The 17,387-nt window shown below is 48.4% G+C and overlaps 5 protein-coding genes across 5 annotated transcripts; all 5 read right to left on the reverse strand.

Annotated features, from left to right (window-relative positions):
- Window positions 1–3,692: 3,692 nt before the first annotated feature.
- Window positions 3,693–4,174, reverse strand: FMAN_04419 (uncharacterized protein; the record flags this gene model as incomplete). Its single annotated transcript, XM_041828874.1, has 3 exons — window positions 3,693–3,808; window positions 3,987–4,062; window positions 4,121–4,174. The coding sequence occupies 3 exons, from the start codon at window positions 4,172–4,174 to the stop codon at window positions 3,693–3,695; spliced, it is 246 nt and encodes an 81-aa protein (XP_041679694.1).
- A 126-nt stretch (window positions 4,175–4,300) lies between these two features.
- Window positions 4,301–4,785, reverse strand: FMAN_04418 (putative spliceosomal U5 snRNP-specific 15 kDa protein; the record flags this gene model as incomplete). Its single annotated transcript, XM_041828876.1, has 2 exons — window positions 4,301–4,668; window positions 4,722–4,785. The coding sequence occupies 2 exons, from the start codon at window positions 4,783–4,785 to the stop codon at window positions 4,301–4,303; spliced, it is 432 nt and encodes a 143-aa protein (XP_041679695.1).
- Window positions 4,786–5,176: 391 nt separating this feature from the next.
- On the reverse strand, window positions 5,177–8,209 carry FMAN_04417 (uncharacterized protein; the record flags this gene model as incomplete). The annotated part of the gene is made up of 2 exons (XM_041828877.1): window positions 5,177–6,601; window positions 6,650–8,209. The coding sequence occupies 2 exons, from the start codon at window positions 8,207–8,209 to the stop codon at window positions 5,177–5,179; spliced, it is 2,985 nt and encodes a 994-aa protein (XP_041679696.1).
- Window positions 8,210–9,093: 884 nt separating this feature from the next.
- FMAN_04416 (putative 1,3-beta-glucan synthase) lies at window positions 9,094–10,787 on the reverse strand (the record flags this gene model as incomplete). The annotated part of the gene is made up of 3 exons (XM_041828878.1): window positions 9,094–10,589; window positions 10,652–10,704; window positions 10,777–10,787. The coding sequence occupies 3 exons, from the start codon at window positions 10,785–10,787 to the stop codon at window positions 9,094–9,096; spliced, it is 1,560 nt and encodes a 519-aa protein (XP_041679697.1).
- Window positions 10,788–13,370: 2,583 nt separating this feature from the next.
- FMAN_04415 (uncharacterized protein) lies at window positions 13,371–16,640 on the reverse strand (the record flags this gene model as incomplete). The annotated part of the gene is made up of 2 exons (XM_041828879.1): window positions 13,371–14,025; window positions 14,074–16,640. The coding sequence occupies 2 exons, from the start codon at window positions 16,638–16,640 to the stop codon at window positions 13,371–13,373; spliced, it is 3,222 nt and encodes a 1,073-aa protein (XP_041679698.1).
- Window positions 16,641–17,387: the final 747 nt, after the last annotated feature.

Consider the following 17,387-nt stretch of genomic DNA (forward strand, 5'->3'; position numbering starts at 1 on the left):
TAATTGGTTCATAGCAGCGGCAATGCGGAACATGGTGGCCTAGTTTCCAATATCGCAGTGCTCCAGTGCTGCCCAGCCTGCCCGGCTATTCCACCAAATCTGCTTTCCAGGCTTATTGACTACCAATTTAGCTCGAATGGATGTATCCCAAACTCCGATGTTGATTTGAGTCTTTGTGTATGCCGCGTTGTGGAGATAATCGACAGTGACGCATCTATCTAGAATCGTCCGAAATCCCATCACTGGCGAGTGGGGGTTAACTTAGCAACAGCCAGTGCCCTAATGACACTGTAAACAATGCTTTTATACAGTTTTGAGGCTATCGTTTGGTGGATTCTGAATATTGCTCTTCCGAATCGTAGAATGAATCCAGGTCAGGGGATTTGAGCTATTCTCGCTCGATCAAACAGTGACATCTAGACACCATTGGAGTGTTCATCAATCAAAAGTTACCACGTATATCTTGCCTAACAGCCAGAGCATCATTCTGTACCTGCCAGAGTGTCACATCATTGTATTTTACATTTGTAGTGTCATCGTGTGCCAACGGTCTGGAAAGCTCCTTGCTCATCTCATTCAAGTATCCCAGCACCAACACCATGCTTCCTGAAGAAATATTCACTCATAGTCATGAAGTTCACTAACGGAGAACATTTATGAAAGCTATTGAAGTACAAATGCGGCACGCCACCGAAATAAGGTCAAGAAGGCGAAGGCGCAAACCCGTGACCTATGTGAACTGGCCATTTACACTTCTCTATGGTAACTACGCGATAGTCAAAGCCAATTATACACTGAACACGTGTTGAGGAATACAACCAGAACCGGAATAGTGATAGCTCTAGGATTCTGGGACGTGAACGCGACAGAGGGACAGCGGCGGCCTTGTTTCTGAGCCATGGACGACGTACGAGTAGCGGAGTAGCTTCAAGTGAGATTATTTAGCGTTGCTGGCACAGATATAGTGCTGGAAGCGGTAGCAGCAAGAGATTCGTTGCAGAGGTCGAGATTGGTGGGACAATGGTCGGCATGAATCTGCAAATACGGAGGGTTAGCTGATGAAACCAGTGAAACCAGTGAAGCCTCAGAAGATCCAAGATCTCGAATGTGAGCCCAGCTCACCATCCCAGTTAGGTTCTACCAAGCTGCTAGGTGTACAGTAAGACTGTAAGTCGTCCGTCTTGTGGTACGAATGGAGTTTCTAGACCTGTGTAAGAACACACTGCTATGAACCCAAGTCACTCCATTTCATATAGTATAACACTAATGAGATGGCTCATTCGAAGAGTAAACAGTGGCGACTGAACCTTGAATTACAAGACAGAGGCAGGAGTTTGCAGTGGTGGAAATGGTCGATCAATTTTGTCGAGGAAGAGGAAAGAAGGGAGAAACAAGTCGAGACCTCAAAAAGGTGAGAGAAGCGTGAAGTAGTGAACACGGTCGATACATGATCAGCGAGACAAACGGTTTTGGTCACGAGTCCCTGAGCCAGGGTGAAGATGATGGATGTCAGGTGAAAAAGCGGAGGGCAAAGAGAGGGTGCCCCGAGCCCAGTAAATTTATCTAGTAATCATACAAGACCAACAGCCAGTGTCTACCTACTAAGGTAGGTACCTAGGTAGTGATGCCAGGTCCCCTCAACTGCAGCGCAAGCCCTTAAGATGTAGGCAATGCACCCTCGAACGTCGTCGCCAATCAAGGTACCTTACGTAGGTGGTGGACATATGTTGGAACAATTTAAGTTGACAGGTCCACCGTCCCCGAACTAACTATGCCGTTCTTTGTCCTAGGGCAGATCCTGAACATGGGGGACCCTGTAGTGTCGATCTCGACAGGGATGATAGTGGATGTCGACTCGGCCGAGTCCTTGAGGTGACTCTTGTGTTCATGCATGTATGTTATGGGAACATTCAAGAACATATCCCACCGCTGGTGATGGATTGTTCCTGTGGCGGGATGTTATACCCCTGAGAGGAGAATAGTACTCAGTTCAAACATTCATTCAGGCTTGTCTGTATCACAAATGAACAGTTGCTCTGTCTCATCTCAGTGGGAGCAAATTCATCAGTCTCAGTGCCGTGCTCCCTGCCCGTAGATTGCTGCAGCATTTGCTTGTGGTGACTTCGTAGGCCCAGGCACCGGAAGTATTTTTCTTGTTCCTACCTGTGTACCTATGTTCGCCCACCAGCTCCCGAAGAAGTTAGTCCTGCAAAGAGCTGCATCCCCCATACCTACCGAAATACTGGCTTCAATATCTTTACACTGATCTCGAACTCACATGCTTCAATTTTTCTTCATTATCTCATTCTTACATCGTCACTGACCTAACACTATCGATGCTGTCAAAGTTTTACCATGCAATAACTAGGTGCTACCTAGCAGTCAACATTCTTTTCTTCCTCTGCTGCAGGATTCTATACACCTCGGTAACTCTAATAGGGAGCTTCCTCCGTCAGAGCACCATCGATAGATACCTATGACACTCCCTTTGATCTTCAAGATACAACAGGCGCATAAGACAACTCGCACTGGCCCATACCTACGAAGATGGGACCCCGAAACACACGCGTCTCCTCCACCAGAAATAGTGTGGATATTCGCACATACGACTCTCAGTTGTCTTTTCAACCTATGATGCTATCGTCTGTTCTATCGAAAAACCAGTGCAAGGTATGTTTCACCCAAATCGAAGGAGAACCTTGGACAATGGTCGCCTCAACTTTGTGACCTCTTGACTAACTGGCTTTCGGACCAGATCAAGATCTTACGTCGAGCTGGAAACAATCCAAAGGACTTCCTTTCACCAACTCTTACAGCTCAAGCCATTTGGTAGCTTCTTCTGTGTGTGCCCTAAAAGTCAACGACATTGACTCTCGCGATTTTGAAACACCACCTGCCATCGTCGAAGTGGACGCTCTTCCGTTCAACTCCGAAAAAGGAAAGGCGACCAGTATAAGATACAATCAAGTCAAATAAAGCGACCTGGTGTCTTTGCTACCAAGAAATCAGTCTTAACACTGATACTCAGCATCCACAATCGTCGACTGTCCTTCACGCCACAAATCGAAGCGGGCACCTTCACGCGAGACCAGCCAACATTGCCACACTGCAATTTCCCGACTCTGGGTAGTAGATTTTAGGCTGATATTAATGGTGATCTGTCCCTTTCAGCTACCATGAACTCATTTAGAAATCTCTCTTTCCGCGGTCTTTCCATCCTCATGTCCAGATTCCGCGTTCACCACATACATCACTTCTACCCACTCAATCTTTCCAATAACCCATGACGGGCATCTCTGATCCATAATTCGAATGGATACGCAATGACGGAAAGCTGGCCTAAAGTCAATGATGTGAAGCCGGAGGGCTGTAGCGAAGGTCTCGTTACGGGCCCCGGCAGTTAGGGCAGATGCCCACATGGAACAATGGCCAACAAGCAAGGTTTAAGACCCTGAGTATTTTCTATCTTGTGGTATTATCTTGGATCTCACCAACAACTCATTTGGCTTGCAATTAAGATGCTGACTCTCTCGCCTCTAGCCCCTATCTTGACAGTTCGTATACCGATCCTCCCCGCCATCAATAGAAAATAAGAATACTCAATACTAGCCACCAGACAAAAACCGAAAGACCGAGGGCAGGCCAAATATAAGTACCACGAGCGATCGAATGCGAATGCCGTGTGCCATGGCTCAACAGCGGGGAAGCCGGACAACACGAAGTCGAAACACGTTGGGACATTGGAGGGTCCAGCCCAAGTCACCTCGGGAGTACCATGAAACATGGCCGTTGGGATTATAAGCCGTTGCTAGTACACGAGGTACTTCAAGTCAGTATGATGGTTCCATGATTCACCAAGTGTTCCATTGCGGGGCCCCGCAATTCTACAATATGGGCAATGTGATATGGCATGACTCAAGCGAGATGAGCCGTCTATGGCCCTCACATAGTTAAGTGGCACAGTTACGCGTGGTTAGTAGCCTCACCTCTTGGTTCGCCTCTGGCAATATGCTCTCCAGACCATAAGCTAGGCTGCACTACTGCCACGGCAAACTTGTATATCTTCACAGATTGTGTCAGAGAAGCGGTACTGGTTCAAATACGCATCGAGGAATCTCACCATTTGTTCCATAGAAGATTGGTCTTGACGAGTTGTATCGTATCGTATTCTCATAATCGATCGACTCGGAAGCCCAATATCCTTACCATCCTCCAGCCATCATAAATGTATTAGCACCTCAAAAGCAAGTCCAACTCCAGCCCGCGCCCAAATCTCAAATCCTGAGGGCCGTTTCCACGACTAGTACCTGTGTCGTGTAGAATAATCCTTGGGACTGACGACCAAACCACGACCCTTCTTGGCGCCTCGATACACCGTTTCGAAAATGTCAATGAGTTCTTGCTTGTCCTCAAGAACCCACTTGATCTTGTTGTTGTCACCGGTACCCAGATCAATCATCATGTGTTTGTTTCGGAAGAAAAACATGAGGGAGCAAGGGTCATACAGCTCGTACATCTGGTTGAAGTCGGGAACCTGGTCGATATCGCAGAGATAAATCACGGCGAAGTTGCGCACCTTATCGGCGATCTTGTACAGTACTTCGTCCTGGCGCATACAATCTGGATCCCAATCACGTCCGAAGCGAATGACGACAAGGCGATCTTCCTCTGAGAGGTTGTTAGTTGATGACAGGCAGAAAGGCTTGGGGGGTTGTATTTACCTGAGAGAATGGCTTGGTCCACATGCCAGCCAGTGTTGAGATGGGGAAGTACGACGGAGCCCATGATGAGTGTACGAAAGCGCAAACGGTTCGTGAGTATGTGGTTATACGGCGACTACCTGGGTGAGTAGTTGGTGATGATACGATCAAATTTGGTGGTGGTGTTTTGGAAAAGGAAAGAAACTATGATGGAAGGCGGCGGGATGTCATGAGGTGGGCGGTGTGGGGCATACGCTAGCCTTATTTGGCCTCAGGTGAACAAACTCTCACCTTGGCGGAATATAAACCCAGCGTAGGAGCACAAAAGCTTATACCAGTATTTGAGAACAGTTTTTTAGCAGCGAAAGACTGCAAGACAAACCATCAAATTCGTTATATAATCTGCCACTAGAATACTTTCCTGAATCATCTCCATATAAACTTTTTACTTAATGTTAAGCCCATGGGACTCATCATCACTTATCAAACTCATCAATGACACTCCTCGGTTTGAAATACTTCCCCAAAGGCTCAAACTTGAGATGGCCAAGTCCAAAAGCCTCGGGACCTCCAATCTTTATCCCTCTCTCAGTTCCAGTCCACCTGTCACTTGCTGCTATTCCCAATACCACAACAAGCAACCCATAGCGATATTCAGGTGTCCCAACTGCCTCTCCGTCCTGTGCATCAATTACACAAACCAAATCAGGCACAATGGCTAGGATATCTTCCTGAAGCTCCTCCTTTCGATCAGGATGGACTCTCAGGGCAGCTATATTCTCGTTCTTGAAGGGAATCTTGACAACCCCCTTGAACTGTTCAGAAATATCCCCTGAAGCCACATGTTCATCGCGAACATCAGCCCCTTCGATGAGACATTCGCCATAAACATGCCCATTTCTCAAAGTTCTTTCCACGCCAATAATTTTGCCTTTCCACAGAACCTTGCCCGCTCCTGGGCCGCCACACTCTTCAATGATTGTTTCGGCGACATTGTCTACGCGGTTCTCTTTCCGCGCCCAAGCTACGGCACGCCCTATTCTCCAGGACTGTGATAGCGTATGTTCGACAGCCCAGCGTTTTGTCTCTTCTCCTGTGACAGGTGCATCTGCGGCGCCAACTTGGGAGCCCATCTCACTCAAGGCAGAGCGGATGATACGCTCGACAGCTTCGTCGGAGGATGCTTTGGGCATGACGAGCACGTTGCCGTTACCGTCGCTCACGGCGATGGGTGACCAAATAGTGTCCCTTTCCTTGAAAACGACAGGTGTTGTTTGCCATTTTGTGGGATATGCTCTCCCCATCCAGTCTCCGTCAACTGTAGGGATGTCCATCTGATCACTTGACCCAAGCAACAAGCCGCTCAGTCCGTTGGCGCCTCCGACTTCAACAGATATCATGTGAGTAGCGGAAGTATTGCACATCTTGTACAATTCTTGCTGAGCTTCGAGTAGCTCATCACCAGCTAGCTTCTCGATCGCCACGGTAGGACTCCCTGCTCCACCACCACAACCAACTCGTGCATCGTCTGGAAGATCTTCAGGATTGACAACTCTGATTATCGCGCCATTGCGTAACTGAGTTCGTAGTCGTAACATCAGACCGTAGGGGCTACCGCCGCCTCCAGTACCAAGAATATAGCAACCTGTTGCGATCCATGATACATCCCTTTCAGAAACATACCAAGTTCGGTTTCTCACATCGGGACGGTATGAAAGGATATCAAAATCCTCATCTTGTTGTTTATTATGCTGGAAGCCTGTGTTCTTAGTATTCTTCTCATCGTGTCCCATGTTTTGGTGGTCTCCGTGCTCAGCCTGAGATTCAGGGGCAACTACTTCTTTCGAGAAATCGAAGTCTCCAGTCGCCCGAACAACAAAACGAGTTTTGTTTTCAACATACTGTCACCTCGTTAGGAAGCTCCAGAGCATCGCATATGAGTTGCCTACCTGGAGCGGGAAAACCTCCTTCTCAACAACTTTAACAGTCGATCTTAGAGCTCCAGCCTCAACCGTCTTTTCAACGGCAGCCCGACTAACCTCATCAAGGCACTCATTCGTCGATTTGGATACTGTCGACTGAACTGTATCCACAACCGCACTCACCCTTGCTATCGCAGCGCCAATAGCATTGGCGACCTGTGACCACTGCGGTTTGATAACCTTGCTCGCGCCCCTGAGCTCATCGGGAGCAATGACAGCTCCACCTCCCACCAAAATAACTGGTATGTCTTTGGGTGATGTCTTCATAGTGTCGATAGCCTTTTCTAGCTTCCGTTTGATTGTCACGATAACCTTGGTGAGCTGATCCTCCGAAAGAGCGCCTTTCATGAGGGCTGGGTCGCCAATCTTCAGCTCTGGATTTGTTAGGACAGTGCAATCGGTTGCTGTAAGAACATTTCCTCCAAATACAACTGCTTCGTCCGGGAGTTTATATCCCACGCTATCTGGCCCAACAGAGACACTACTGTCTATTCGTACGATAGAACCTCCGCCGAGACCGATGCTCTTGATATCGGGGCAAGAAAAGTTCATCCTAATTCCCGAAAGATCGCTGTAGGCTGCCTGTTGACGAGGAAAGCCGTTCTCCAGTAGAATTCCGACATCAGATGTGGTTCCCCCAATATCAACAACCATCATGGCTTCGTCCAGGTCGCCTTGCACAAGGAAAGCAGCTCCTCTCATACTGTTGGTAGGGCCGCTTGAGAAAGTTCGGATCGGTAAACGAGCAGCAAGCTCGCCAGACAGGACAGTGCCATCATTCTGAGTGATGAACACTGCACAATCCAGGCCTAGCCTCTTAATCGGTTCGTGAAAAGATCGAATGGTCTTTCGAGCGAAAGGCAGAATGGAGGCGTTGAGAATAGCTGCGTTTTCTCTTTCGAGAAAGCCAAGATTGGCAACCTCCTTGGAGCACACAACATCACAGCCGGGTATTTCAGTTTTGATTATATCTGCCGCTCGCTCTTCTTGTCGTTCCACTGTATCAATAGGACTGAAAATACCGACGACGACCACACTATTAATCCCTTTTTGTTTAATAACCGAGCACTGCGTTTTGATCTCGTCTGGATCAATATCAGATATCAAACGGCCATCAACTTCCAGTCCTCCATGTACCAGGGCATAGTGACCCAGGATAAGCTCTCTCATGTCATCAGGCCAGTCGACACATGGCAAGTTATGCTTCGAGAAGGGTCCGCAGAGACGAATCACAGCAACCCGTGACAGTCTCGCAGCATCTCTATCAACGACAGCATTCACAAATTGCGTTGTCCCTATAGTCACGCTTGCGACTTCGTGAGGGCGGACAGAACTTGAGCTGAGCATCGTAGTGAGTGCATTGTTAATACCGACACTTGGGTTCGCCGTTGTCGGTTCTTTGTGCCATGCAATGATTCCACGATCAGGCTCTGAGCTCAAGAGGGGATCAATAAGGACACCGTCTGTGTTAGTCCCACCAACGTCGATTCCAATGCGAAGACGCCGCGATACTATAGTTGTGCTCATGCTGGATAGTTATGCCCACTCGTGGTGTCGTCTGTTGATATTCCAGTTTTTGGCAGATAATCGCTATGCGCTGGATAACTTGCGGGACAACAACTGCCGCAATGTGAGCGAGTTTTATGATAGAGTAACAAGGTCATGTCACACAATAGTTTGACCCGATGCCGGGCGATTGAGCTCCGCACGAGAGAGCTTGGTTATTATTGGCCTCATGTGGGGGAAGGATCAAGCATGTTGGAGCTTCAGATCAAAGATAGGATCCTTATCAATCAGTAGGATCTCAAGAGTCACCAGTGCATCGAAAGTCTTGACCAGCAATCAGCCCTTATGCTCTAGTAAAGAATTTGAACCATCCATTTCGCCCAAATGCTTTATCCTACCACTGCCTGTCATATTGATGACAGATCTTTGACCAGTTGACAAAATTCATCATCTTCAAAGTAAATCGAAACGTGAATTCTTATTCATACAATGATTACCATCCATCCTATGACTATGAGAGGCATCGAGCTGCAGTATAATCACAACTCTGACTATCCCCATCGATCACCTATCCACATCTTGTCCTCGAGTAATAAACAAAGCTATCATAGTATACTAAGGCTTGTATGCTGTTTCTGCGTTCCTCCTAGAAATATTCCAGCCGAGGAGTACAGAAAGAAGAAAATAAATAAAAAAGTTCGCCTCTCAAAGAAAGGATCATGGAATCTTGCGTATTTCTCACGACGCCTTTAACGCCAAATCTGTGTGTACCCTCCCGGTGCGTCGCTCCGCATGAAGCCCTGGCCAGAAGTTGGTAAAAAATAACGAGTCTCATGCAATCATTGTCCCTATGCCAGTCCCCGTGCTTTCGTCTATTGCAAAATACAAGGTCCATTGTTTGGTGCTTAAATCTCGATCGTCTTCATCGATTCGTCCACCACCTCGGGTTTTTTGCCGTTCGCCTTGGGAGATGGTTCTTCTTCCACCTTGAGTAGGTCGGATTCCACTCGGGGAATGCTGGTAGTCACTTTAGGAGTTTTGCTGTCCTGGCTTTGCCGGGGGCTTTCGACCTCTACAAGCTTCTCGGGCTGGATGTATGCGTCGGCCAGCTCTGGGATTGTTGTCTCCTCTGTGACCTTACTCAAAGGTGTCGCCTTTCCGTATCCTGCGCCTGGTCGGGGGCTGGCCAAAGGAGATGATCCACTGAGTCGTTGCATAGATCGGCCCCGGGGCTCGCCATTCTCACCACCACTACCATAAGGTGAAGAAGAACGTGAGCCAAGAGGAGAATTAGGCTTGGGTCCCATTGACCTTCTGTTTGAAGCTGCCCTTCTTCCGTATTTCTGATCCATTCTCCACCGGAGGATGCTGAAGTACGATGGCTCAACTCTTGTCTCTTTGAACTCTCGCAGCTTCAATTCGTTGGTTTCCTCATCCACATACCACTTGCCACTGTTGAGGTCATCCGCGACAACAGCCAGGAACGCAGCCCAAGAGCGAGCGACAACGTACTTAGTATCGTAGTCACGACCAAACAGAATGATCTGACCCCACTGGCCACCAGGACCAGGAGCCAGATCGACGGCCAAGTTGTTGCCACCCCAGTCACGGACGAGGGGGATCCATGAGCTATGAGCATATGCCTTTTGAACAGCATTGGGGGGCACGCAGTCTTGGCGAGAGAGAAGATCCTGTCTCCAAGGACCAGGGCTGCCGCCAGCTGCGGCGCCTTGCTTGGAAGAAGAAGCCTCATTGCTGCCACCAAAAGCCTTGGAAGGGGTAGAGGGCTTGTTGATGGATGTTTCGAGCAAATACTGGTGATTGACGGTCCTCCAGTTATCCCATTCCTGGACAATCTCTTCGCAATCCAGCAACATGTGGCTAAAAATAATTCCGGTTGGCATTCCTCCTCGTTCTTGACCATCATGAACCATAAGCGAGTCGCGGACGTCTTGAGGAAGAGAGCAGTCAAGCTGATGTTCCAGGTCGTTCAGATCATTGTTGGTAGCACCTTCGCATAGCTGGTCGTAGAGCTCTGGATAGTTTTCATCCGCCCATGCGTCTATGCGCCTCCAGGAATGAGCAACTGGGGGGGCAGGGGGGAGGCCATCGGCAAAGTTTTGCATTGGGACATCGCCGGGGCTCTGCACCTCGAAGCCATCGCCCTGGCTAGCATTTCGCGCACTCATTGATCTCAGGCCAGGCGAATAAGGGGCGTTCGTTGGAGCGAAAGTAGCGCCGTCGGGTTGGAGGGGAGAAGCCCGGCCGGTTTCGTCGGAGTAGGGAGATGAGACATCGTTTCGAGAATCGGAGGCTGTTGCTACGCCAGTCATGATACCGCCTCGACCGTTCTGTAGGGGGACATGTCGACCGGTACGATAAGGGGAGTCAAATGAGGAATCTAGAAGTTGTTCAGTATGTGGTTTTTGAAGTGTTGCGCTCGGGTATCAGGGGGTCGCATACGTCTGTCATAACTGGTCATAGTATGCCAGAAAGACCTGATGGTCGCACCGAAACTATAAAAGTAAAGTGTCAGCGGCAGGCAAAAGTAATAAGCGATATCGGATGAGGGCATCATCAAGACATACGTGTTTGCCATTGTGGCGGCAGTAGGGGCTCAAAACCCAAAGAACGGCGGAAAAGGGTGAATGAGCGTCGGTTGCTAGGGGTTTTGTTGCGAAGGGAAGTCAAGGTGAAGAGCCACAATGAAAGAGACTGAGCCTGGTCTAGCGATTGAAGTAAAGCGGTGTGAAATAAAGCGAAAGAAGAGAGTGACCGAGCGAGAAAGATTTGTGAGAGAGCGACGAATGGAGTTTGTTGATGAATGGATGATGATGTAGGGTTCGAGGTGAAGATTGATGCCGCCGAAAAGTCCCAAAAGCCCGAGTTGGTTGTCCAATCCAATCTAATCCAGGGGAAACCTGACGAGCCAAATGGGCCAAATGGAGCTACAGGAGGAGAAAGGTGGCTGCTGGCCGGTGGTCTACTCCGCTCGGACGCGTGGGGTCTTCTCTTTCTTTTTTTTTCCCACTGTCGTGTAAGGTCCTTAGAAGTGGATGCACCAGGGGAAGGGGATAGGCGAGGTAATTATAGTAATCTTGGGTGTAACTTGTGAGTTTCTAGTTGCAATCTCGAAGCATGAAATACTTAGACGGGTGCTGGTGAGGGGATACGTTACTAGAATGGGAGGCCGGCACTGGAAAAGAGGACCCTGAGATGGATGATGGAATGAAACAGGTAGTGGGATGGATGGATGCAATAAAAGGGCTGGCACATGAGAAGAGATGATGCGAAAGAGGTTGGCTTCTTTGTTTTGTTGTTGATTGACTATTCAAAGCGACCAATAGACAGACGAGTTCTGGTGTCTCTCATTTGGAGCCAGCGTCTCCGCAGTGCCTCAGTGCACTGCACTGCACTGCAGTCCGGCACTCGAACAGTGGAGTGTGGCGGAAGTGATAAGGGGCTGACAGGTGATGCTACTGTTGCATCGAGGTCACTGACACTGAGTGGCTGCTTCGGCTTCAGATGGACAAGGGCTGCATAAAAGTTGGCAGCAGAGGGGAAAGGGGACTAATAGGAGATTCTCCGCGATTAGGTTAGAAAGATGCAGCCAATCGTCACTTAATTAACTACTAGGTAAGTTCATAACCTCTTATGCGTACTCCATACTATGGATGGCATCCGTACTTTCCATCCATTAAACTCAATGCCATTGTTTTCCAGGCTGTACCGGTTTTCGCAAACTCAATGGACGATCGATTCAAAATACTGGGTTCCAACATTCCTAACCACGCGTGATCCAGCTGAAGCCCATTCAATGCTTCTGAATTCCATCACATTTCCATTCCCTTAGTAGTTTGACTAGGTACTAAGATACCTACTAAGCTACAGTCCATGGCCGGGTTTGAGACGGTCAGGCGAAGGCCGCGGGGGGCTTGCATAAGGTAGGGTATAGAAGAGCTAGCAATGCAAGGTACCGCTCCCGCAAGCACACTATGGCCCGCTACATGTTTCGAGATTAGGTTCAGGGGCAGCCTAAATCCACCTAATTTTGGCTGGTCCTGGTCGCAAATGATAACGCGCTGCAAAATTTCAATGGACGACAGAGACCGAGGAGAAAACGCCGTGGCTTATTCTTGTTTTTAGGGGTCCGATATAAGTAACTAGCCACGAAACTCAATGCTGCAAAATGGACGACGACAAACGCTGCAATGATAGGAAATCCACCATGCGGAAACCTACAGTATGCGTATTTGATCAACAGCAAACCTGGTGTTGTGGAGCAGCTGATCGATCGATAGATAATCCATCTCATATCCATGTCCATCATGTTGAACCCCAAGAGATGTCACGGACCTGAATACAGAAGCTTTAAATAAAGACATCTCGCCTCCGTTTGAGATTCGATGCTTGATCCTTCCATTACAAATTCACATTCAGGGTTCATTATAGACCGATAATCTTCGCACTCTTGAACCCAGGTAATATGATCTTCCCCTACTCTTGTCCTCTGTATGTACCCAGATAATCTATACACTCCACGAAAGAAGAAAAATATCTTTCGAAATCTCTGAACTCTTCATCTAAGCTGGACGATGTGTTTATCAACAACCCCTGCTGCTGTTGGCATTGAACAATATGGATATCACAGCTGTTCCGAATCCAAATCCCCTATCGCCATAGATTCTACCATTGCCACCTCTGGCTGGGCTGCCTCATGCAGATCCCGTCACTCACAGACGTTGCTCAGATGCGGGGGAGGAAAGTAATTTCTAATTCTGGCGCCTCTGTGAGACTGCAACTGTGATGTCACTTGTTCTTGTGTCTGCTACATAAAGCATGGTCATAAGATGACAACTCCCTTCCCATTGGTCTTCCCTTGTGTCTATCATGGCTTTCGCATGGTTCCATACGGGTATTTGCCGCGACTAACAACAAAGGCCTGTATTTCTGTGTGTATCCGTGACAGTCAATCAAGCTTGATTGCCTACAGCAAGTTTTACGGCGATGTTTAAGCTGTCATAAACAGTTTTGTTTGGTTTCATACTTGATTTGTTTAACCATGCATCACGCATCGCTACTCCTGTACACTTCAAATCAACCACTAACATACCTGTTCCAAGCAATCCCCCAACTCCATTGTAGCCCAGCACTTCATGCATCACATATCGTCTTGGTCTATCTATGTCTGCCACATGTGCTCGCTCAGCCCGAGCAGTTTGTCCTGCATCTGTCGCTTGGCTGCAGTGGCGATTCCTCGTTCAGGATTTGCCATAGCCTCACTATAGCAGAGCTCGACAAGTGCCTTTAGTTCGTCGTACGAAAAGTTGTCTGGGTCCTGCGCGCTGGTTCCTCGTTGCTGCTCTTTGTCCTCCTTTGCCTTCTCTACAATGGCGTCTGCACCTTGTTCGTATAGCGAAAAGTAATTTGCTGCACGCGCCAGGTCTACCCCTTCCTCCACGTTCTTGAGGTTCTGTTGCAGCACAAGAATGTTGAGTTGCATACGCCCACAACCCTTGTCATTCATAGGCGACGCTTTGCATGCATTGCTCACAAGATAGCAGTTTATAAGCAGCCCCAGACCCGTTCGAATAAAGGCTATCTCTTTCTCTCTGAGATACTTCACGATCGTCTCGTCAAAGAATACCAATTCCGAGTTGAGGCTCAAGATTTGGGGATCAGGTTCACTCACTTCCTGGTCAAGCAGGTAGGGTGCCACCTTGGGTGACAAGGCAATGGACAATGAATGAACTATGCGGCACCGGATCTCCATGTGAAGAGTTAGTAGCGCAGTTCCTGCAAGTTCTTCGAAGGACGACACTATGCTGTCAAACGCTCTGATGATTGATCAGTTATATGTTTCCCTATAAGATCGCATTACTTACTGCACAGTTTCCTGCGTTAGTGGGAGTGACACAGGACCTTCTTCTCCTGCGGTCTTGCCAGTATCGTTCATAAGAGTCCATCTTCGGCTCGAATGTCGAGGCAGATTTTGTCGTGATGTATCGGTGTCATGCGTTGTGATCTGCCGCAGGCCAGCAATTTTAACTGCAAGCCACTTCATGCTGGTGTACAATAGACACAGGGATGAGATGGAATCTCGATCCTGAATGACGTCACCCGAGTCGAGTGGCGACTCATCTGTGAGTTCCATCAACAAGTGTATCTCCTTTTCAGCCAATTCCCAGTCCATCTCTTCTGACATGAAAAGCTTCTTCATTGTTTCTTGTACCTCTCCCTGATCCAGAGAGAATCGTGCCGATGACCTCAGGTTGTCGTTGCTAATCTCGGTGGCCGGATCCTGAGCTTTGACGACGAGCGTTTTGAACCAGCTGAAGCAGCGGTCATAGTATCGCATCATTTGAGTGACGATCAGCGAGCTGAGTGCTTGGTCTGGTGGTATGGTTCCCAGCATACGACAGAAAGCTGTCACAACCTCGAAAAAGGCTGTTGTTCCTCGGAACACAGGCCGACGTGCTACCTGGCTCCAGGCTGGGTCTTGTGTGAATGCATCTGCCTCCCCAAAGACGGTGTCGCTCAATTTGGCGAGAGTCTCGTCCAATTGTGGTTGAAAGACATTGACCAAGAAATTGTCCAAGAACGTTGTTAGCGTGCTTGCTGCCAGGTCTGAGCCGGGAGGGACGATGTTCTTGAGACGCTGCAGGAAGACCAACGTTGGCGGTAGTAACAAGCTCATATTGAACACACTAGGTTCCACCAGAGATTTGTACGAGCCTGTTGTTTGATGACTGTTTCCAAACGGACCATCATTTCCTGCTCCTGCTCCTGCTGCTCCTCTTCTTCCTCCTTCCTGGATGTTCCGCCCTTTTCTGTCCTGCTTTCGAGATCCTAGCCCAGGAACGGCATCCTGGATGATGTTGTCCAATGCGTCATATTCACTCGTCATCTCAACAGACTTTGTGTTCGCTTCAGAAAACTTGAAAAGATGCTCTCGTATGTCTTTCTTGCCATGGAGCGTATCTCCTGGGTTTGGCGAGTCGAACTGATAGACATCTGCATCGGTTGTAACATAATTATGCAGCAAGGATCTAATCTCGTTCTGGTACAGATTCCACAACTCTTTGAAGCTTCCAAGTAGGGCACTGTTGTTACCAGCACCTTCCCTTCGGATTAGGACCTTGATAGACTCGTGGAACACACGATGACCTTCTCCAATTGCCTCAAACTTGCCATATAGAGACCATAGGAGGTCGTAAATCACATCTGCTCGCATTTGTGTTTCACGTGTTCCATAGACGTGAAGACCATCGCCTCTGGCTGATCCTCCTCGTAAAGAGCTGGGATGCCTTTGATCCACCTCGTTGATAGTCTCATTGACGATAGTAAAGAGCTCAACTGGGAGTCGCTGCTTAAGAGTCTCCACGGCATTTTGCAAACGTCCGAGCCTGTTTAGAGATTCCACCAGCAGTCCTACATAGTAGAATGTATCGGCTTCGGGATTTTTCATAGGATCTTCCCGGACCGTCTTGTCAACGTCAATGGCATCGAGAATAACGTGAAATGGGGCGATGGGCTTGATATCACCAAAGCCTTCGGTGACGGCGCCTTGCGTTTTAGCCAAGCTCTGCCATCTTTCCTGGCAATACGGTGACTTGAGATAGAGGTGCTCGTGTAGCTCTTCTACAAGGATATCCATCAGGGCAGTTTCTTGGTTTGCAAGGTAGCTCCTCAAGTCAGTAAGGGCACCAATATCGTCCAATTCAGGCTTCCGTAGCTTTCGCAGCGCATTCTGAAGCACTTCCACGGCCGTCAAGAATCTCTTCTCCGATATCCTTGCCTCCAACTGATCCGGTACTGCTCGGAGGTCATCCAACTCATTAAGAGTTTGCACCAAGGCGTCAAACTCTTGAGATGATTTTGAAAGTTTCTTTAATTCAGGATCCGTTGCGCAGAGGCTTGTTTTGGAACTCGCCAGTGATTCCTTCAAGGCACGTACTCGCTTCTGCGACTGCTGAATGCTACTTTGAATTTTGTGAAATGTACCTATAGAACTGTTGAAGCCCTGGTGGTGCTCGTGGACGATACCCTTAAGCGACTCTTGCAGGTAGTTATGTGATTGCTGGAACTGGGCGTATTCGTGAGCGCGACCAACCGAGCTCCTGTCGAGCAGCTGCAACGCCAGTTGAACAGGGACACAATCGTCTTGACACATTGCAGGCCATTCTTTCTTTATGTGGTCGATAACCTCGGTGATTTGCCGTGCAGCATGAGTGTCTGCTGGTTGTGGTGGAGCTTGTACTTGTGGTATGCGTGATCGGGAGGACATCTGTCGAAGGCTGGGTGGTGGTCGCGGCTGTTGAGTGGCAGGTGGTGTGGCATATCGATCGCTGCCGTAGCCATCTTGATACCCGGACCGGTAGTCATCGTTGGAGCGTCCAAAGTTGCCATAGCCGTTACCTTCGCGGTGAGGTCGGTCGAATCGATTCGACATGATGGGTATGAGGTTGGGAGATGGCGGGCCGATTAGGAGAAACGGGCTGTTTCGTAGCGCATCGTCGCCATGCAGAACACGATGGATAGTGCTGAGGTAGCTCTGGGAAAATAGAGGGCTCGTAGGTCTATAATGTGTCCATAGAGAGAGAGTCAAGTCGTGTTCACGCTGCGGAAGTTAGAGGTTGGGTCGAGGGGCGGGAGCTGGTTAGGTCACCTTGTGGCGCATGAAGGGGCAGGGGGTTATCTAAGTCTAGATCACTACTAGGCAGTACAGGAGCTAAGGAGCTACGTATAATCTTGGGTACCTAGGGTAACTACTAAGGTCTGATTTAGAGACTGGACCTCAAATATTCAACTGTAGCCATGAGGAAATGTCGCCATCAATTTTATCGATTGACCTACTGCTTGATTGTGAAAATAATTTTACGCTGATATAGCATCAATTTGAAAGAGCCTCATTACATGTGAGCCGAGTTCGCTCATAGAGGTGCAACATCCGTAATGGTCAAGTAATAGAATGAACAGTTCAGTAATATTAAAAAAGATAAACAAATTAAAAAGTCGATATCTTGACCAGGTAAGACACAGCGCAGTAAACTTTACTCTGCTGTCAGACTTTTGGTATATAATTTTGCTCATAAACTTATGGTTTTCATAGCAAGTGACGAGACTCAGGGAAAGAAAACCGAAACGACGGTATCGAATTAAGTTCCACTACCTACCTGCCCTCATACGCATCATCCTG

This window comes from Fusarium mangiferae (assembly GCF_900044065.1).
Source record: "Fusarium mangiferae strain MRC7560 genome assembly, contig: FMAN_scaffold003, whole genome shotgun sequence".
In the NCBI taxonomy this organism is placed as follows: Eukaryota; Fungi; Ascomycota; class Sordariomycetes; order Hypocreales; family Nectriaceae; genus Fusarium; species Fusarium mangiferae.